Source organism: Schistocerca piceifrons, chromosome 3, assembly GCF_021461385.2.
Source record: "Schistocerca piceifrons isolate TAMUIC-IGC-003096 chromosome 3, iqSchPice1.1, whole genome shotgun sequence".
NCBI lineage: Eukaryota > Metazoa > Arthropoda > Insecta > Orthoptera > Acrididae > Schistocerca > Schistocerca piceifrons.
Window position 1 is genome coordinate 825,517,653 of NC_060140.1, and position 23,373 is coordinate 825,541,025.

The window sequence follows — 23,373 nt, forward strand, 5'->3', positions numbered from 1 at the left end:
AGAAGTCGCAACACGTTTCATTAAACGCGTTACAAAAATACATCTGGTGGGAAGTATATCTCCCCACGGCCCACGAATAGGTTAACAAACTCTTAACACCACAATAGTGTCCAGCCCATGATTCAAATGTATCCCGCGACTGTAGAGAGTGTTAGACTGTGGTAGAGAGTCTAGTTATCTTTATAACACCTTTGGACACCGGTTGAGCTATGTAAGATCTTTGTGCTTCTTATCTTTGAATGTGTTTGAAAGCCGCGTGCTGTGCAAAATTGTAAATAAACACCGGGTTTTGTTATGTTAGGTAGATAGGGATTGATGTGACAGAGATATGGGCAATAGCAATAATGTTATGGTGTGGTGAGCATTCTGAAGGAAGGTGAAAAATGGAAAGAAGTTGTGCTTGTTTATTCTACATTGTTTTTGTAAGTTTTTACTAAATTGCAGCGCCAGTTGCGAGTATGGTGGGTCATGTATTCGTAAAAGAATAAAATAAGAGGCAGTGCGCAAGAAACGTCGACACCATGAGTGACGGTACAGATGCTTTTCTAATTGTCTTTTTTGGAGAATGGGTCTTGTGGCGCCTATATAAAATAATACTTAGCCAACTATGTGTTTACTTCACCGTCCATTTCAGAAATTGAAGTGAGTCTCCTGATAGTTATCCTGGATACTAATCCAAGTCAGCGGATTATTAGGGAAGATGTTCATGTTTTGACGCAGTGTATGGAATCAGTAATCGCCTTTGCAAATTCACATTTGATGCTCAAATCGACCAACAGACTGGCTGTATTGGCGTGCCACGCGAGAAGCACGTGAGTATAATTTATTTTAAGTTGCAGACAGTATGATATGTTGTCAGAAATATTTTATCGTCTCGATTTGGGCACACTATTTTTCACCTTTGTTTTTTTAGAAAAATAATTACAAATAGAAGCTAATTATTCCGGTGAGTAATAGTATGGTTCTGTTACCTTAGTTTGAAGGTGCTAGTCTGTCCTGATTGCACGGAATATGTTATAGTAGATGGGCTTTGAAAAAATTTTGTTTTTCACTGTTGTGACCTTTCAGATCGTTTGTTTTCTTTTGAGTGTTGGCAAGTTTCTGCTACTTTATTTATTTTTTATTTTACGTTTTCATTTATTCGTCTATAGGCCGTTTAGTTTAACAGCATCGGACATGTCACATACATTGTAGAAATAATATATTTATACATAAAACAATAATTTATCATAGAATTAGGTTCTCGCTTCCCGCGCCCGGGTTCGATTCCCGGCGGGTCAGGGATTTTCTCTGCATCGTGATGACTGGGTGTTGTGTGATGTCCTTAGGTTAGTTAGGTTTAAGTAGTTCTAAGTTCTATGGGACTGATGACCATAGATGTTAAGTCCCATAGTGCTCAGAGCCATTTGAGCCATAGAATTAGGCGAGGATAGGGTGGGAAGTCTGCCAGGTCCTAATCAGAGGAATCATCCCAGCATTCGCCTTAGCACCTTGGCGAAATCGTGGCCAGATCAAGTCAGGATGGCTGGGCAGGGAATAAACCCTGAATGCGAGTCGAGTGCATTAAACTTGTCATAGCCCTCTCACTCGATACATGATTGGAAGGGGAATCACTAATGCACAGTCTTGACTGCAACATGCATAGTAAGTAAATCAGTTGTATAACAAGAATATGAAAGTATGAAGACGAAAACATCACAGAAAAGTGTAAACACATGAAAGCATTACATAGCATTGCTGGAAGGTACAACATGCACAGTAAGTAAATCAATGATATAACGAAATCAGGACATTCTGATGTAAATAAAAAATTAAAAAAATTTGGCAAATGATGTAACACTGCTGAAAACTATAAGATGCAAATACTTGTATTCATCACAACTAGGGATGCACCAGATCCCTTCTGAGAGGAGATGTATTGCACAGCATCTGAAACAGCGGAAACAGCAACATTCTTTTGTAGAGACACACACAGTGTAGATAGTACGTCAGTTAACAGAATCAAAATAACTCGGCAATAAATGAGGGCCTAATAATTCTTTAACCTAACATATGAACTTCCATTGTACAAACACTTCTCAACAAGATATTATTTTAATTCTCCCCTAAAAGCCATTTCCACCCCAAAACTCTTTATGTATGATGGCATTGTACTGTAAAAAATGGCAGCAATGTGGCTCACATGTCTTTTGTGTAAGAGTAGTTTTACATGGAGGGACCCACTGTTGCAGGTATTATAACTGTGGTAATTGGAGTTAGTTCACAGGTCAGCATGTCTAGCTCTTCTCGTCAACCTGCACTTGTATATGTAAAAGGAGAGTACAGAGGGCAAACACAACTTTTTAAATAGGGGTTTGCAGTGAGTCCTAACATATCTAGCTATGTGACAAGATTTGAATAGCTTTTTTCTGTAATAAAACTATTCGATAAACTATGAGGGACTGGAAGTAATTGAAACAAGCTATTGTAGTACTCCTGGAGGAGAACTTCTGTGAAGTCTGGTAGACATAAGATGAGGTACTGGCAGAAGTAAAGCTGAGAAGGGCTTCATGAGTCATAGTTGGGTAGCTCAGCTGGTGGAGCACTTGCGTATGAAAGGCTTAGAGACCTGGTCTAACACAGAGTTTTAATCTGCCAGGAATCAGTGCACACACTGCTGCAGAGTGAAATTTCATTATCACACTGGGGTTTGGAAATTTTAATATGTTTTCTGTCTCTATTAAAATTCAGTCTTTATTTTTTTTAAGGGCTTGTGGTGCATATTTTTTAAGTACAAGGTTATAGGTTGTGCACTAATAAGTTCATACACCTCTGTTATTCTTTTCTTCTGTGCTGCTACAATTATTTGTGTTTTCAGTAAATGTAAGATATCGTACCATGAAAGGATCCAAATTTGTTTCTAGGAATGTACTGTTTGAATACCATATGTGATGTACTTATAGATTGTTTCTCTTTGTAAGAGCTCCTGAGTTTATTGACAGTTTTTGAGCACACCAGTACAGATTGATTCTCAAAACTGAAAATCCACTGGAACTTTGGATAATTTCTGAGTAATGTGGCAGCCCTAGATATAGGCTGTTCCAGTATTTTTTTCTATGATAAAATTTTCATCAGAAGATCGGTAGGCATCAGAAAGGAACAACATATCAAATTTTCCTGTGTAGATCTTGATAACGGTATTTCTCATAACTGTAGACTTTATCTGTAAAAGGACAATGTTTGCATTTCTATTCTATGATTCCCGTGACCACAGCTATTACTGTTTAGCTGTAAGCTTTTAGTTCCAGAAATCATCATATCTTTGTGCTCTATCCATCTGCTTTTCTGTAATTACATATTGACCATTGTCTGGTTAACAAATTGTCGCCATTTGGTATAAAGAATTTCCACCAACAGAATTTGTGAGTGTCATTTGCATGGAAATACGGAAGCGTCCGATCCCGCCCGTCTGCTTTGACCCATGACGTCACAAATATGGCGGAAACAAAAACAAACACACACACTTTCCACAAGAAGCCTAATGACACTAACCGGACAAGCGCGGGAAATGGGGAAATACGGAAGCGTCCGATCCCGCCCGTCTCCTTTGACCCATGACGTCACAAATATGGCGGAAACAAAAACAAACACACACTTTCCACAAGAAGCCTAATGACACTAACCGGTCAAGCGCGGGAAATGGGGTGTTTTGGGTGGGGGCAAACTAAATATAAACAAATTTAGATGCCTTGCGTAGCTACATCGTGTAAGTGAAGACAGCCATGCATGAATACCCACCCACCTCCCCAGGGCTCGTAACCCCTGCAACCCATAGAAGATGAAGATGCTTCAGTAGCTGGTTAGTGTTTTTTGTCTTTTTAAAAAAAAATCTCATGGGATAGAACGAACAGATCAGAAAGATAAATATAATAAACTAAAACAAAAATTGGAGGAAACAGATAATTAAAATAAGTAATAAGTGTTTTTAAATTAAAAAAAAAAGTCTCACGAGATAGAACGAACAGATCAGAAAATTAAATAAAATAAGATAAAACAGAACTGGAGACAGCCACACTCAAACCAAACTCCGCGCCGTCATGGCGTCACACACGACAACACCCTTACGTCACGGGTCAAAGCCGACGTGTGGGATCAGACGCTTCCGTCGACCCATTTGCATTTGCTTCCACAACATAAAGCGAGTATGACAGTAACTATTATTCTTGGCGATTTTAATGTTTGCAGTTATTGTGTAACAATAAAGTACTCATAGTACTTTAGCAGTACATGTGGACATATATCAAATAAATTGCTCTATACGTCAATGTGTAATTATAACGAGAACTAATGTCGAAGGTGGTAAAACAGTCATGCATTCGGCCATACTGATCTGTGAGAGTAAATCTTTTACATCAAGATTTCTTAAGGGATTGCACATCACACTTTCATTTTGAAATAGTCGGTGACATTTTATTTTTAGGAACATAACAAGAAATTTACATTTGTATAAATTCATATAAAACCAAACAATGAGACCAAGAATTTGAATGAAAATCCTATGACTATAGTAAGACCCTCATGAAAGGGGTGTTTATAATGAGAAGTCTTTGACTGTATTGCAGTTATCCTCCACCTTTCCCTATCTTGTGCTAATTATTTCATTTCTGAGTCACTATTATACTCAAGATCCCCTGTAATATGTTTTGAATATTGTAGTCATGTTCTGTCTCTCCTATTTTTTGCCTCTGATGTTTCTTCTAGCACTGAATTAACTATTATTGGATGGTAGCAAACATTCCAGTACTCTATCACTGCTTCAGGTAGGCTAAGTGTTTTCAGTAGACTTCCATTCTCTCCTACTCTTTGTAGTACTTTCGACCTTCTTCATTTCATACTTCTTGACCACATAATTTTTAATATTCTTTAACAGCACCACATTGCAAATGTCTCAATTTTTTTCTTCTCTTGATTTCAGATGGTCTATGTTTCACTTTGATACAACACTGAGCTCTCACTCAAAGAAACTAAAGGCTCATGTTTTGATCACCTTTGCTGTGGTCCTCTTCAGGGTGACCTAAATTGCTGATGAAATGTTTCTTCCTACTTTACTTAAAATTGGTTTGTATATACCAGACTGTGATGTCATTTGTCTTGTAACAACTGAAATATGGTGGTACATGTAGAGAAGACCAGCCTCAAAACCGAGCAGTTTGGACACCCTGAAGTGGACTGCTGCAGTGACAGTCAAAATGTCAGTTTTGTGGTTGTTTAAGTGTTTCATAATCTCGTGGCCTAGTAATCCAAAAGGATTTCATTAACATTTTGGGAACTTTATCTCTCATTTCCATCAGAATATGTGATACCAGAAGAGGGCTCTCTTATTGAAGAAAGCTTTCATTGACTAAAACAACCTACTTCTTCTGTCTTCATTGCTTTAGTATTTCTGTGTAATCTTACTTCTGAAATATGATCTCTTTTGCCACTGTGTCATTTCCAGTTTTGCTGTGTTTGAAATCTTAACATTGATTTTTGCTTCCTTTCAACTTTTATTCCTCTTATAAAATTTTCTTTTGCCTCTTTATTGCTTCCTCAGTGTAGAAGTTAAACAACAGTCGTGATAAGCTGGAACTCTACTTTTTACTCTTCCTGGTGTAAACCTTCCTTTTCTGACCGTTCAGTTGTATTGCTGACATTTGTTTGTTCTAGGTTATGTTGAGTTTTCATCTGTTTCTACTTTAACAATAATCTTCTAAGGATTGCGAATATCTTATTCCACATTACATTGTCAAAGATGTTCTCCGGACGCACAAATGCTGTCAAGGTGTGTCTTTCATTACCAAGTATAGTGTCAGAAATGCTTTCCCTTCCTGCAACCAGACTGATTTTCCTCTATTTCATCTTAAAGTTTTCTGTCCATTCTTTTGTATATTCTAATCAGCAGTTTATAAGCTTGATTTGTTACACAATTCATTCAATAGTTCCCACATTTATCCATGAATATCTTCTTTGGTAAAGCGATAACAGTGGTTTCCTGGAAATCTGATTGCAAGTAAATCACACATTTCATAGAGCATTGACACAAACACAAATAACCTTCTAGTTCCTACCCACCCACAGGTTTCAGTAACCCCTAAGGTATATCATCAGCTCTTGCTACCTCGTGCTCTATCATATTTTGACTCCAATACTGGATCAGCTATTTTTTTTTAGATCAGCTTCCTCCTCCTCTTCTGTCGCACTTTGAGACAGTTCTGGTCTATTGTACAGGCCTTCAAGTTATTCCTGTCGTCCGTATGCCTTTTCTCCAGTTTTTACAGAGATTTTACATCTGCACCTTACATTTCACTTCTCCGAACTTTCATTTAATTTTCTTGTGTGCTGTGTCAACTCTTCTTACAATCGTATCTTTCTAAATATTTTTATAAGGTTCCCTGATCCTCTCCAGTTTAGCTTGTTTCCACTTCCTGTAACTATGCAAAGAAAGCTGTAATTTCCCATATACATTAATGATGTTCTCTCTAATGTACAACAAGCAGAATCAGTTCTTTTTGCAGATGACAATAATATTGTAATCAATCCCAACATACATAGAGCAACGGAAGAAATGGTGAATAATGTTCTTCAAATTATTATTGAGTGGTTTTCTGCAAATGGTGTCACTCTAAATTTCTAAAAGACACAGCTTGTTCAATGCTGCACATCTTGAGGCACTAGACCAATGATAAATGTAGCTGGTGATGATGAAATAATAACCAGAGTGAAACCTGCAAAAATTTTAGGTATCCATATTAATGAGAATTTAAACTGGGGAAAAAAGATAATTTGTAGTGATTCAAACTGCAGATGTGGCTGAAAACAACTCATATAAATAGTCCACAAGCCACTATAAGATACGCGGCAGAGGGCACCTTGTACAGCTGCTAGTCATTCCCTTTCATATTCCATGTGAGAGGAAAAAAGTGTGTCTATGTGCCTCCTACTGAGCCCCAATTTCTATTGGCTGATATGGTATTTCCACAGGATTTACAGTTCTCTAGCCTTTCTCAATAGTGCTATGCACAGAACATCGTGTTCCCTCCGTGAAAACATTTCTGTAATACTTGCTTGTTGAATGATCATACCAATAATTAATCTAGCAGCCTGCCTCGGAATTACTTCAATGTCTTTTTTACTCTGATCTGGTGGGCATTCCAAACACTCGAGCAGTACATCTACATGGATACTCTGCAAATCACACTTAAGTGCTTGGCAGAGGGTTCATCGAACCACCTTTACAACAATTCTCTGTTATTCCACTCTTGATCAGTGCGTGGAAAAAACAAACACCTATATCTTCCCATGCAAGCTCTGATTTTCCTTATTTTATTATGATGATCGTTTCTCCCTATATAGGTCGATGACAATAAAATATCTTTGCTTGCAGAGGAGAGAGTCTCTCCCCTGTTTTGTGATAATACAAAACATGCTGCTCTCCTTCGAATCTTCTCTATGTACTCTGTTAATCCTATCTGGTAAGAATTCCAGCAGTGCTCCAAAGGAGAACAGACAAGCATAGTGTAGGCTGTATCTTTAGTAGAGCTGTTACATTTTCTAAGTGTTTTGCCAATAAAACGCAGTCTTTGGTTTACCTTCCCCACAACATTTCCTGTGTGTTCTTTCCAATTTACATTGTTTATAATTGTAATTATTCTGTGTTTTGTTGAGTTTACGGCCTTTAAATTAGACTGATTTATTGTGTAACCGAAGTTTAATGGATGAGTATGAACTTACATTTTTCATTATTTATGGTCAATTTCCAATTTTTGCACCATTTAAATATCTTTTCTGAATCATTTCGTAATTTGTTTTGATCTTCTGATGAGTTTACTGGACAATAAGTGACAGAATGATCTGCAAACAACCTAAGGTGGCTGCTCAGATTGTTTCCTAAATTGTTTATCTAGATAAGGAGCAGCAGAGGGCCTATAACACTACCTGTTTTACTCGATGAATTTCCATCAATTACTACGAACTGTAACCTCTCTGACTGCAAATCACAAATCCAGTTGCGTAACTGATGCAATATCCCATAAGCATGTAATTTCACTACAAGCTGCTTGTGTGGTACAGTGTCAAAAGCCTTTTGGAAATCTAGAAATATGGGGTCAGTTTGAAATCCCTTGTCAATAGCACTCAACATTTCATGTGTACAGAGCTAGTTGTGTTTCACAAAAATGATGTTTTCTAAATCTGTAGTGACTGTGTGTGTCAAGAGACCGTTCTCTCGAAGGTAATTCAGTATTCAAGAATAGATCACCCAATGGTTCTGTATTCTGTCTCCTTTATATATGAGCTACATGTTCCTAAAATCTTCCCAATTAACTGAAGTTGACCATTAACCTACCCTCCGGCTTCTTTCACATGCTCATTCCATTTCTTATCACTTTGCCACATTGAATCTAGATATTTAGCTGATGTGACCATGTCAAGCAGCACACCACTTATACTCTATTTGAACATTACAGTAATGTTTTCTTACTCATACGCATTAACTTACAATTTCTCACATTGAGAGCAAGCTGTCATTCATCAAATGAAATAGAAATTCTGAGTAAGTCATTCTGTGTCATCCTGCAGTCACTCACTCATGACACTTTCTCATACACAACAGCATCATCAGCAAAGAATTGCAGATTGCTGCTCTCATTGTCCAACAGATCATTTATGTATATAGAGAATAAGAGCAGTCCTATCACACTCCCCTGGAGTTCACCTGACGATACCCCTACCTTTTATGAACACTTGCCATCCTGGACAGCATACTGGGTTTTATTACTTAAGAAGTCCCCTATACACTTGCGTGTCTGATAACTTATTCCGTATATTCTGATTATCATTAGCACCCTGCATTGGGACGCTATGTCAAATGCTTTCCGGAAATCTAAGAATACGGAATCTGCCTGTTGCCCATCATAGATGGTTCATAGGATATCATGTGAGTAAAGGACAAACTCACTTTTTTTTGAGTGATGCTTTCTTTGATTTGTGGACAGAAGCTTTTCTGTCTCCTGCTCAAGAAGTCAGCAACAAACCAATGTCAAGGATATTGACATGTAATTTTGCAGGTCCATTCTTTTCCTCTTAATTCGAGGTGGAATCCAAAATTTTCGGAACTCGTGCTGCCATCTGGAAAGTAAGAGTAGTAGACCTTTGCACAGCAAGGTGGCAAGAACTGCATATCTGATTAGTCAGTGTGCAGAGTGGTATTCAGCTGGGAGGACTTGTTGCGTGTCCACAGTGATTTCAATTATACTCTGTGTTTGGTGTATGGTGATTTTACGATGGATCCGTGAACAGAACAGCGCATGTGTAGCAAATTCTTTGCGAATCTTGGGAAAAGTGCTAGAGAGACCCTTGCAATGATTCAACGAGTGTTTGGGGGACAGAGCATAGCCGCACAACACCAGACATTGTTGTTGAACTTCAACAATTGGTTCGTGCGGATCGATGTCGAACCATTCAAGACCTTGCGGATGAAGTGGGTATTGATTATGGGACATGTCAATGTATGTTGACTGATGAATTAGGCAAGCGTTGTGTCGCCACAAAATTTGTGCCAATGGTCTTGACTGCCGATCAGAAGGCACAGAGTGTTGAAGTGTGCACGGATCTTCGTCAGATCGCATCTGATGATCCAACCTTCTTATCACGGGTTATGACCAGTGACGAGAGCTGTATTTACGGTTATGACCCAGAGACAGAGCAGCAATCGTCCCAGTGGAAGAGCCCGAACTCTCCAAGACCCAAAAAAGCGAGACAGGTGAAGAGAAAAGTGAAGAGCATGACCATCATTTCTTTTGATACCAAGGGAATTGTGCACAAAGAATTCGTCCCACTCAACCAAACAGTGAATTCCGTGTACTACTGTGACATTTTGTGACAGCTCCGTGAAAACGTGCGGCGCCGACGGCCCGAACTTTGGCATCAAGGGAACTGGCCGCTGCATCATGACAATGCGCCCTGTCACACGTCCTTGCTCACCAGGACCTTTTTGGCAAAAAACAACGTGGCGGTTGTACCTGACCCACCATACTCGCCAGATTTGGCACCTTGCGACATCGTGCTGTCCTCAAAACTGAAACTCAAGTTGAAAGGCTGTCGGTTCGACAATCTATAGCGAGGATTCAAGAAGCATCACTGGTGGTGATAAACACCCTCGAAGAACAGGACTTCCAGAAAATGTTTGACCAGTGGCAGAAGCACTGGGACCAGTGTGTACATGCGGATGGGAACTACTTCGCGGGTGACGGTGACCATTAGTCCAAAGGTAAGGTTTTCAACAGATGGCAGCACCAGTCCTGAAAATTTTGGATAGCACCTCATATATGTATAAGAGTTGCATGCATTTTCTCCAGTTGTTTGGGATTTGCTTTGGGCAAGAGATTTTACAATTTTTCAGCTCTCTCAGTTTCTTAACACTAGGGATGCCTATTTTGAAGTCCTCCATATGAGAGTCTGTGCGAAGATCGGGTGGCGGTATGACTCGTAGTGATATTACATGTAGTGGATGGTACTTAGTTGTGAATGATTGTGCTTTATAATGTTTTGTTGGGTATCTACTGCTGGGTGTAATAACCACTTATTTATATTTACTAGTTTGCAGGTTCATCTATCTTGAGATAGAATAGGAGCAAGGAAGAATGGTAATTTCATGTTAAAAAAATTGTGGATTAAAGTTATCATTGCATAGTTGTTGACTGCTGTGTTGCTTCAGTTACCAGTAATTGTGTTTATTATAGCACTTATCTAAATACATTGAATCTCTAGAATTTGTTCTCATTCCGAGATAAATTTTCAACTTTAATGAATTTTGTAGTTATTTTCACTTAAATGAAGTTAAATAGTTTTAATTTTTGTTCCAATAGTAGCATGCCTTGCTTTGAGAAACAATTATTATTCAGTTTAAATAATCTCATAAATCTATTTCAAAACCAAGAATATCATTGTTTTGTTTCCTTTTGATACTGTACACAGTATAAATACTTCTTTCAATATATGGATTCTATGGGTCAAACCGTCATAAAGATGCGTATCCTTTCTGTATGAAATAGGAAGTATGCAAAACTCATTTCTTGTGTTTTTTTTTTTTTTTTCAAAATCACATCAACTTCATTTATTGATGTCATCACGATGCCACATATTTAAAAGTTTTAAGTAACTGTAATTTGTGTGTCCTGCACAATTGATTATTTTAAATGTGAAATTTAAATTGTCAGCTTTTCTTTTGTTATCTTCTATTGCTACAGCAGGCTGGTCAATGAGTGAGTGAACTGGAGTCTTTGACATGCTTTGCAATTTTATTGAGCACTAGAATTTTCTAGATTCTCGAGAACCAGAATTTTCTATTCCCGAGAAGATCTTTCACTATTTTATGACAGTGGAACTTGTTCTATGCTTAGCATGCTAATGTTTTTGTAGATGCATGGCTCAGAGTAAGCCACCTTGTTACTTGTTACCCCTAGATCACAGGCTCCATAATAATAGAATATTAAATATGGAGTGAGAAGAAAATTGTGTGTGTGTGTGTGTGTGTGTGTGTGTGTGTGTGTGTGTGTGTGTGTGTGTGTGTGTGTGTGTGTGTGAATAGGATTATTCTTATGTACACACTCCTTTGTATAATTTGGGTTTGGGAAGAAGGAACACTCATTTTATTTACCCATGAAGCTGATAGTCATCACATTGTATCACCTCTGATGCAATTTTATTTTCTAGGTTTCCAAAATTATTGTTTGAAATATATATTTTATGTTAATTATTTCCAAGGCCCTTCTAGAAAAAGACAACCCTTTTGCAAAGGTGGAAGTGGCAGCAATGATAGAATATGACTTCAATAAAGAACAACCAATATACATTGTTGGATACTTGTACTACCGTATGTCATTAATAATACATTGAACCACTAAAGAAACTGGTACAGGAATGCTTATTCAAATACAGAGATATGGAAGCTGGCAGAATATGGCGCTGCAGCTGGCAACACCTGTATAAGACAAGTGTCAGGCACAGTTGTTAGATTGGTTACTGCTGCTACACTGGCAGGCTATCAAGATTTAAGTGAATTTGAGTGTGGTGCTGTAGTCAGCTCATGAGCAATAGAAAACAGCATCTCCAAGGTAGTGATGAAGTGGGAATTTTCCAGTACGACCATTTCATGATTGTACCGTGAATATCAGCAGTCTGGTAAAACATCAAATCTGTGACATCGCTGCGGCTGGAAAAAGCTTTTGCAAGAATGGGACCAACAACGACTGAAGAGAATCGTTCATGTTTCAAAAGTGCAACCCTTCCACAAATTGCTGCAGATTTCAGTGCTGGGCCATCAACAAGTGTCACTGTGCGAACCTTTCAATGAAACATCATTGGTATGGGCTTTTGGAACTGAAGGCCCACTCGTGTACCCTTGATGACGGCACGACACAAAACTTTACACCTCGCCTGGATCTCTCAACATCGACATTGGACGGTTGATGACTGGAAATGTGTTGTCTGGTTGGACGAGTCTCGTTTCAAATTGTATCAAGCGGATGGACGTGTACGAGTATGGAAGCAAACTCATGTATCCATGGACCCTGCATGTCGGCAGAGTTCTGTACAAGCTGGTGGAGGCTCTGTAATGGTGTGGGACATGTGCAGTTGGAGTGATGCGGGGCATCTGATACATCTAGATATGCCGCTGACAGGCGACACATATGTGAACATTCTTTCTGATAACCTGCATCCATTCATGTCTATTATGCATTCCAACACTTGGGCAATACCAGCAGGAAAATGTGACACCCCACACGTCCATAATTGCTACAGAGTGGCTCCAGCAACATTCTTCTGAGCCTAAACACTTCTGCTGGCCACCAAACTCCACACACATGAACATTATTGTGCATATTTGGGGATGGGTTGCAACATACTGTTCAGAAAAGATCTTCATACCCTTGAACTCTTACAGATTTATGGACAGCCCTGTAGGATTCATGGTGTCAGTTCCCTCCAGCACTACTTCAAACATTAATCAAGTCCATACCACATCCTGTTGCGGCACTTCTGCGTGCTTGCAGGGGCTATACAATATTGGGCAGGCATGGCAGTTTCTTTGGCTTTTCAGTGTATAATGAAAAGGATGGATGCTACTCACAATAAAGTGGAGATGGTGAGTCACAGTAAGTCTTGTAGCCATCTGTTGTGCAGTCATTAATTTTATCATGTCTGCCTATTTTTAAAAAATTCCCTTGATGTGCACTTTAAGTGGATTGCAGTTTATTATTATTATTACTGTAGCAATAACTAGCTATTCACAGATGAAAGGGGAGTAACTGATTGTGTTTGATCTTGTAAGTATGGCTGCAGCATTTTAATATATACAGTGAATAATGATACCCCTTAAGGAATTTGCGGCAAAGGATGGGAAGAGTCACTATGTGTACTCTATGTTATGCATGGATGTTTCATCCACGTTGAAGACACTACTTTGGATGTTATTGAGGAAACAAAGTGCCACCAACTTAAGACTGTGGCGCATGTTGAAACAAACAGTACATGTCATATTAGCTTAAAGATCATACTTGGATCTTTTGGTGACTGCCAGAGAGGGTAGACATAACAGCCTTGCTTAAAGAGTTCCTTTGAAGCTCATAGTCTTCAGTATAGTCCCCAGAACTGATAGGGCCCAGTTCCATGTTCTTTCAGGTGTATTATATTTCTGCTTCACAGTCAGACTTGATTAAAGATACCTCTTCAAGTTAAAAAAGTCACATGGGGTAGTGTAGCTGCCGTGTTCTGGAAAATATGATTTTTCTTTTTCTACAGAATTTTATTGTATTTTTAGGCAGTTTCTGTTCCCACCAGTTGATGGAAGCTCTGGTCAGCAAGTCCCAACACTTCGTCAGTTAGATGGGCAGTATGAGCTCTTTACTTATGTTGAGAAAACATTACGGCAGAATCTGCAACAGATGGTGGTCCGTGATGTTGAAAAAATAAAAGCTGGAAATGCAGAGCTCTCTGGAGATTCCCTCATTGCTGGTGCTATTGCAATGGCACTTTGCTATATCCATCGGTGAGCTGTTTTGCCTATTACAGGGATTGTAGAGCAATGCTTCAAGTGTAAAGAGAGCTAACTTCTTCTTTTGTTCTTTTATTTTAGATTGGATCAAGAGAAAGCTACAGGAACGAAGATGAATTCTCGTATCCTAGTTGTAACCGGTAGTGGTGACAGTGCCTCGCAGTATATGAACTTCATGAATGTATTCTTTACAGCTCAGAAACAGGTAGAATTATTGGCTCCGTTATTGTTTATCTATATGACTCACTAAGACTGAAGTTAATAGGACATCTGATACTTAAGTTAGATTAGTCTTTTAATAATTTCTTATTTTGACGGAACAAATAATCCATTTGAAGCAATTAGTAGCTCAGTCATTCCCTCTTACTTGTGGGTAACCTATTTAGAATAGTAACTGTAATTCCGCAGTACCACAAGCTGCTCAGGGGTATGTTTGCTCTTTCCTCACTTTTAAATGTGAGTAAATGTTAATCTTGCTGACTCTCTTTCAGAATGTTGTCTTAGATGTGTGCAGTTTGGACAAGGAGCTTGGACTCCTTCAGCAGGGCTGTGACATCACTGGTGGACTTTATCTTAGAGTTCCTCAGCTACAAGGGTTGCTGCAATACTTACTGGTAAGAATCAGATTGACTCACTAGTGATGGAACAAAATGCATCTGCAATGTTTATCTTAAATAAATTTGCTGCCCACAGAGGCCTCTCTGATATTCCGTAGAAATAACATCACTGAGAAACACAGTGTTGTAAAAAAATAGTTTAAAGGAGAAGACACATATCTGTGACCCCTGAAATGAAAAGGAAAATAAATCCCGAGAAAGATAAGGTTTGTTACGTTATATAAAAGTCTAAAATATATGTCGTCCTGTATGTACTGGTTACATGACATTGAAACCACAGGTCATAGCACAGTACTGTCAGCGTATTTGATAGTCTTTTGGCAGAACTTGAATTGATTTTCAACCCCTCAAAACTATTATGTGTGCCTTTTTCCCTTCGTATATTGACAGTCAACTTTACCACAGACATTGACTCAGAGATGTAGTCATCTATTTATGTAAATTAAATTGTTTTCCTTGGACCAGCTGTAAATAATACATACAGGCAGGTATGTTTGTGTATTTCCAGAGAAGTTGGAGATGTAAAACACGCACAAAGAGTAATAAATGCAATGAGAATCTAGTTGCCAAAAGTCATGTTATTGGATATAGTGTAAATTGATTTATTACTGACTAATAGCTTGAAATGTTCCTGTTTTTATTTATGATGTAAATTAATTATGTACTTTGGTTTACACATTGAACTGTACTCTATTACCGTACAATAAGTTTCTTACAGGTGACAAGAAGAAGTTTTGTAGAAGGAAATAACATATTAACACACAACTTGATGAACTGAGAATGTCCATGTTTGTCGATGGAGTTAAAAATTGTTCTCATTTGCTGGCAGTTGTCCACGGGTGCTGTACGGAACATTTTGCACTCTTACGTGGTAGTAAATGAACTTCTCAGAACCATAAAATCATTCTCATTTGCTGCAGATGTCCTTGGGTGCTGTATGGAACATTTTGCATTCTTACATGGTAGTAAATGAACTTCTCATAACCATAATCCTGCAATATTTTTCATTTATTTGTAGGTCTTATACATTCATCTTTTTCATTGGATGATTTTATAATTCTGCCATTGACAATCAATAGATCGTAACAACTAACTAAATAGAACTGACTTACATATTCTTGATAACAACAACTGACTAAGAACTAACTGCTGTGGCCTAAAATCAGCCATTATATAGAATCTTATAATTTTTAATATCATTAAAATTAATGTTTTATGTAAATTACAATGAAAAAATATAATGGAATAGATAAAAGATCTGCTCACCAGGTAATGGCAGTAGAAAACATATATAAGTTTAGGAAATGTGCAAGCTTTCAGAGCCAGAGGCTCCTTCTTCTGCAGAAGGGTTGAAGCAGAAGGAAGAGGGATAAAGGAAAAGGACTGACAAGGTTTAGGAAATGGGAAAAGTTACAGAAAAGTTGCCCAGAATCCTTGGCCTGAGGAGACTTACAGAATTGGTTGAGAGGGAAAGAGATTGCTGGGGATTGCACCAGATGAGATTAGAAAACCTTGGAGCTTAAAGGTGGAAGATAGGGTAATAAAAGCAAGACAGAGATTACTAACAATACATATTGCAAAAGTTAATGAGTGCGGAAAGCTAAATGCATTATACATGATGGACATATGTGGATATGTGGTGGAGGGGGGGGGGGGGGGGGTCAGAAAATAAAAGATGAAGATATAGAAAACCAAGCGAGAGTGAAGAAGGGTGTAGTTACTGAAAATAAATGCTGAGACCAAAGAAATTATGTAAATTAAGGCTAGGTGGGTGGCAAGAACAAAGGACAGAGTTCTGAGAAGCTTGTTTTGGGGGGAGAGCACAGAAGGCATGTGTGGTGTAGCAGACACTGAGATCATGACTGCCATGTTGTAGATCACACTATACAACAGTATACTGTGTGTTGCCAGTATACATCTTCTGTCTATGCCAGTTACATCAAGGTATCAGTTAGGGTGAATGGGTATAGACAGAGGGGACATACTGGCACACACAATATCCTGTTGCCGAGTATGATCTTCAACACGACAGTCATGGTCTCAGTGCCTGTTTCACCAAACATGCCATTTGCTTTCTCCCTTGACACAAGTTTCTCGGAACTTTGCTGGTGGGAACTGGTGTTACATATCCTTGGTTCTCAGCACCCACTTGGCCTTAATATATGTTAATTTATTTGGTCTCAGCATTTCGTTTTACTAACTACTCCTTTCTTCGCTACTTCTTAGTCTTCTATATCTTTTATTTCCTGACTTGTCTATTCCCGCCCCCAATCTTGCGTGTGTACCGCATATAATGCACTTAGCTTTCCACTCTCATTAACTCTGTTGCATGTTTTGTCAGTAATTTCTGCCTTGCTTATTACCCTATCTTCCACCTTTAATCGCTCAGGTTTTCAAATTTCATCTGGTGCAGTACCCAACAATCACTTTCTTTCTGAACCCATCATGTAAGTCTACCCTGACCGAGGGTTCTGGGCAACTTTCCTGTAACTTTCTCCATTCCCTGAACCTTCCCAGTCCTTTTTCTTCATCCTCTTCCTGCTCCTTTAACCCTTCTGCCAGAAGAAAGACCCAGTGACTCTGAAAGCTTGCATATTTTCTGAACTGTTATATGTGTTTTCTCCTGCCGAGATCTGGTGAGTAGATTTATCTATCCAGTCATATTATGATTTCAAAAATTTATTATTTCCGTTACAATGAAAAATTACAATGGAAAACTTAATACAAATAATTTCACATATGACAATCAAGGTCATGGAAAAAATATAAACGTTTTTTCAGTTAACCTGTTTGTCAACTGCAAAGCTTTTCAGTGCTAAATTTTGTACAATAAATTCATTTAACTATTAATATTTAATTGTAAGTTTTCATTAAAATATATTCATACTTCACCTCCCCATAATAGCACTAACTCTAATGCCAAATCTTTATCATTCTAGCAAATTAAAAATTTTTTAAATTATGAACAGTCAACTGTGTCATTATATAAGATTCTATTAAGTTACTTTCCTTCATGGGCTGATTATCATTCACAGTCGTCTTGCACAGTGAATGATATAAGCTGAAAATTAAGACATGACCACACATAATTATATAACCTCTGACAATAAAGTTCGGTGAATAGTACTGTAACATTAATGTAGGTGAACTAGGGACTACAGTTACCTTACTGTCCTTCGAAATAGTCACCTCCCATAACTATGCACTACTGAGCTCTGGAATACATGTCCTGGAAACTTTGCACAAAGCCTTCCTTTGGGATGGTTTTCAAAAAGTGTGTCACATTTCATTGAATGTTGTCAAATCTCCTTCATTTCAAAGCAAATTCAAGTTGATGGAATAGGAAGAAGTCTGGCGGATTGAGATCCAGTGAGTATGGTGGATGTTCAAGTTGCATCATCCCCTTTTTTTCCAGGAACTGTTTGATGATATTGGCTGTGTGTGGGCAAGCGTTGTCGTGAACAAAAAACCAGGAACCTTGTTGTGTATCCTGGGGTCGTACCCTGTGTAGACGTTGCATGAAATGGGTCGAAATTTGAACATACCGTGCAGCATTCAACACTGTTCCCTCAGGTAGAAATTCCTTTAGGATAATACCTTGACTATTGAAAAAGATGATGATCATCATTTTGATGTGGGATTTTTCAGCTCTGACCTTTTTCCGACGAGGTGATGTCGGAGAATGTCATTCTGTGCTTTGCCGTTTCGTTCCAGGGTTGTACCAGAGACACCATGTTTCACCCTCAGTGACAATACGGCTCAAGAAATCAGGTGTCGAATCCACCATTTCAACAAAATCCTGTGAAGCCTCTAAACGTTCCTGCTTCTGATCATCAGTCAAGTAATGTGGCACAAGGTGACAACACATTTTCCTCTTCCGTAACTTCTGGGTAAAGATTTGTTGCACAGATTCATGGTTCATCTGCAGTTCATCCGCTGTAATGCAGACAGTTAATTGACAGTCATTCGTGATTTATGTCCTCACTTTCTCAATGTTTTCGACACTGACAGCAGTCGTCGGTTGTCCGCTATGGGCATTGTCAGAAACACTTTCCCAGTCTCCTTGAAAAGGGGTGAACCATTCATACACACACTTCACGGACAGTGCTTGATCCCCATAAACACGTACCAGCATTGGATGCGTTCATTTCGATGTCTTGTCAAGCTTAAAACAAAACTTTAAATTGATCCTTTGCTCGTTCATTGTCCTGTTCTCAGTTTAGAACCAACGCACCAACAGGTCTAACACAGAATGCACACAATACTCAACTGAACTATAGTGGGTGCAGGTTGTCAATACTGGCCGCTACGCAAATGCAGTGTTGTGAGTCGCCCGTTTTGTCCAATCAACAGTTCTGACTTCATTCACCGAACTTTATTATCTGAGGTTGTATGTTCACATAACAAAATTACAGTGTATCAGGATGTTTATTAAAGAGACATATTGTATACTACAAATGACGAACCTCCACCTGTTACACTGTAAGCTACGGTAGATGTGACTAATTAAAGATCATGTGTAGGGGTGATACATAGCTGTAAGGCAAAGATGGTATTCACTGTGACTGTCACTCCCCATGTTATTGCGTTGTAATATAATGCTGCTTGCAGTTCAAGTGTATTTCACCTTCTGCCATGTAGATGGATAACTCCATGTGCATATGAATGGACAAAGTGATTCCAACAAGGGTGAACATCATTGGATGATGACCTGTACTGTTGTCAATGAAGAAAATATTGCATCATACAGACATACCTGGACAGAATGTTTGAATGAAACTTTGCACTGATGTTCCCTATAGAATAAAACTAAGCTTTGTAAAATTGGAGCGCAAGAAGCAAAAAATTCAAGGTTTTGGGAGGCTCTCTCTGCATAGTTGCCAAATGTTGTGCTAGCTCTTCAACAGTTTTGGCCAAAATTAGGATAACGTATAATTGAAACTAGTTATGATCCAAGGGAGAGACCTGGGTTGGATGCACAACTTTTTGTGCTCTTCACAGTGGTTAAAATTTCTGTGCTGTGTCATTCACAGTTTTTGTGCTAGTTCAACATCAGTTGGGCGTAAAGAGGTTGTGACAATTTTTCAGTCTTTTGTGGCTGCAATAAATTTGAGCAAACAAATTTTGCTAGTCACCCTTTAATATTTCTGCAGAGAAGTTCCTTGTTATCAGTTCTACCAAGCAGCAGTGCCAGAAGTTATTAATGTGTAAACATATCATCAAAATTTTTTCAGCTTATTTGTGTTTACTTTAATGTCCTATTGCTAAGTATTACCACATTCTATTTTCTTTATTTTTGTTTCACAAGAAGTAGCTTTGTTTATTTTGGAGACACTCTCGTTTTGCAAACTTGTTATGTGTAATGGTGATATGTTTTGATGATTGTTTTTAGATGCTGCAGTTTTGTGTGGTTTGCTAATAATTTTTTTTATTTGTATTTATTAAAAATTACTCACTGAATACCAGAAGCATTGAGTTGTCGACAAGCACTTACAAAAGAAAAGGAGAACTTGCTAGCTTTTGGAGTAAAAACTATTAAGTTTTTCTTTTCTTTTATGTGTGCACCTGTTGAAGACTAAATGCTTCCACTATTTGGCGAGTGGTCTCTCTTACTCCTAAGTTTTTTACAACAGCGGAAACCAGTATGGAAATTGAAACTTCCTGGCAGATTAAAACTGTGTGCCCGACCGAGACTCGAACTCGGGACCTTTGCCTTTTGCGGGCAAGTGCTCTACCATCTGAGCTACCGAAGCACGACTCATGCCCGGTCTCACAGCTTCACTTCTGCCAGAAGTATGGAAATTGTTCAAAACTAAAAACAGGCTGCCACTCCCCTATTTATGATTGTGCAAATAATAGTTGTTAAAGTACTTTACACACTGATACATAGTCATTGGCAGGTACACAATGGCTAATGTGTACTGAATTTTAATTGTTGTTGGCAGCCTGCTCATTATAATTGAAACAGCAGCACCCATTTGTGAATGTGCGTGGAAATAAATGTGTGGATGCCTCTAATACTTGAAAGTACATTTGTACAATCACATATAGGTAGCCTGTTCCTTTTAAATTATTATCAAGAAATTAGTCCAAGGACACATTGAGGAATCTGTTGTTAGCTAGTTGTCAAGCAGGTGTCTCAAAGGTGTTACACAAGAGGCATCCAGAACGTAAGTTTTAAGTTTTACCATTTTTTTTAAAAAAAAACAACAACACAGTTACATGAAAAACTTTATTGGCAACAGGTACAGCAGTGTTTGAGCTATTTTTTGACATAGTCACCAAAAGAATTGAGACACTTTTCGTATCACGGGACCAACTTTTCTATTCTTGTGTCGTAGAAGTCTACCATCTCTTTGTCCTTGTCAAAATGCTGCCCAGAGGTCAAGAATTTCTTGAGGTGCAAGAAAAGATTAAATCGCTAGGAGCAAGATCAGGACTATATGCTGGATGATCAAACAGCTTCCAGCCGAACTTCTGCAAAAAGGTTGCTGTGTGCCAAGCCGTATGGGGATGAGCATTGTCATGGAGCAGCACAACAACTGCAGGGGGCATGTTGCTTCCTCCTCTGTATTGTTCTGAATGGCACATTGCAGTTTCCACAATGTTTCACAATAACGATCAGCATTCACTGTTTCACCTATGGTCAGGAAGTTAATGAGCAGAAAGCCCTTCCTGTCCCAGAACACTGTGCACATCATTTTCTGCACCAATACAGTCTGTTTGAATTTTGTCTTGACCAGTTACCCAGTTTTAATACCAATGCATTGACTGCCATTGGGTTTCCAGGGTTAAGTGGGAAATCCATGTCTCATCACCTGTAATGATCCTGTCAGGGAGCTCTTCGCCATCATTATGATACCACTCTAGAAATGTCAGTACTACTCGAAAGCATTTAATTTTATGCTCGGGTGTCATGTTTTCTGGCACTCACCTGGCACACAATTTCTTGAATGGCATTTGCTTAGTGACAGTTTCAGGTAACAAGGATCATAATATGTGCAGAAAATGGCTGCTGAGCTCCATAATTGTGAAGCAACAATTCTTCAGGATGTGCTGCAGCACCAGCTCAATCAGGTGATCATTGATGAGGGATGGTCGCCACTGCGCTCTTCATTACAGACACTTTGATGACCTTTGGAAAAAGCCTGCACCAGTGACGCGCCACCTGTTTGCTTATGATGTTTTGCCCATAGACTTGACAGTTAATTTTGACGGGCGCTATGTTTTGTGCATTCAAGAACCTTATCACTGACTGAACCTTGCAGGCTGTGGAAGAATGAGTAAGAGACGCCATTTCGGGGCATGCTGTTGCATCCATGGCATCTGGCGAGGCCTGTCTGACCGGCATTTGATTGTCATGTCATAGATCTGTTGCGCATGCACATTTTTCCCAGCTAAATATATCTACTATAAAGGAAACAACATTGGAAAACTTACTTTCTAAATGTGCCTTGTAGCACAACATATCTCATTAAAATTATTTTGTCTAGTTGGACAGATGAATCCAGATTTTGTGCCTGACTTTTATACAATTGGTGGTTTGGACAGTTTAGAGTACCATCAGGTTGTTTTTAATAATTGTAAAAAAGACTTGAATCACTGAATAACACTTCATAAAAATCCCTGCCTGATTGACAAAGACTGTTGAAACTACACTATGATTATGACCTTGAAGCAGATTCTTTGATATGTTTCTGTGTGTTTTATTCAGTAACTAGTTTTGATTGATCTGATCGTCGCCAGATTGATCGAAAAAGGAATATACATATTTATGAATAAATGCCTAATGATAAGTTAACAACATTATAAATTGTAGCATTGATTCACATTAGCTGAAAAGTATCTAACAACATTCCTGCTTCTTTGAAGTTAATAAAAGAGGCAAATAAAATTTATAGTCCTGGTTGGGATTGCCACATAGTATAGGAACATGATAAAATTGTAATAAGCACTCATGAGCCCTGATATAGGGCTATTGTTGACACACTGTGCTTACAGCTGCATTACAAACAGCTAATGGGGCTGGTATGTGTTGCTGATCATATGCACTGTTTACAGTGGCATGTTACAAAGCCAGGGATATGAAGTTTAACATTATACATGACCCGAAATAGGATTAGCCGACAGGACTCTGTTTTTGCGAGCCATTGTGCCTGTGACAATTTCCTGCGTGTTTGGATGCTGCTTTCAGTTAAGTTCATTATGTACTATATATATACAGTGCATACGTCTGTTTGAAAGCTAGCATTTGTAATTTTAACTAACTTTTTGCTGTGGACCAATTTTTGATCTCTAGCACTTTTGTTACTTTTGTTTTTAACTCATCCTGTTTTGGTTTGTGTAGAATGTTAAACATCAATCTCTACCTTATTAACATGCCATTGTAAACATTGCTTATGGTCAGTGTCACCTAGCAACCACCACACCCCCTCAACTGTTTGTACTGTATGTGGAAGCACAGTGTGTCAACTAAAGCCATTTATAATGGACTGCAAGTGTTTACTACAATTCTATTTTACTATGATTCTATCATGTTTTTATACTACATGACAATGCCAACTAGGCTATAAATTTAATTGCCTCTTAAAAAACTAACTTCAAGCAGACAAGCATGTTTTTTGTTAGGTACTCTCCAGATAATGTGAATTAATGCTACTACTTCCCGGCGGGGTCAGGGATTTT

At 38.5% G+C, this 23,373-nt stretch overlaps 1 protein-coding gene across 3 annotated transcripts in view; it reads left to right on the forward strand.

Moving 5' to 3' along the window:
• Nucleotides 1-217: 217 nt before the first annotated feature.
• The window catches only part of LOC124788087 (general transcription factor IIH subunit 3), a 35,566-nt gene continuing 12,410 nt past the window's right edge, over nucleotides 218-23,373 (forward strand). The window contains exons 1-6 of one of the 3 annotated variants that reach the window (XM_047255186.1): nucleotides 261-357; nucleotides 445-531; nucleotides 635-812; nucleotides 13,838-14,065; nucleotides 14,153-14,276; nucleotides 14,563-14,685. In XM_047255186.1, coding sequence (XP_047111142.1) covers nucleotides 522-531; nucleotides 635-812; nucleotides 13,838-14,065; nucleotides 14,153-14,276; nucleotides 14,563-14,685 — 663 coding nt within the window. In that variant the 5' untranslated portion in view covers nucleotides 261-357; nucleotides 445-521. Of the gene's footprint in view, nucleotides 532-634; nucleotides 813-13,837; nucleotides 14,066-14,152; nucleotides 14,277-14,562; nucleotides 14,686-23,373 lie in introns of all 3 variants that reach the window. The other 2 variants (XM_047255187.1, XM_047255184.1) reach the window with 2 other exon arrangements.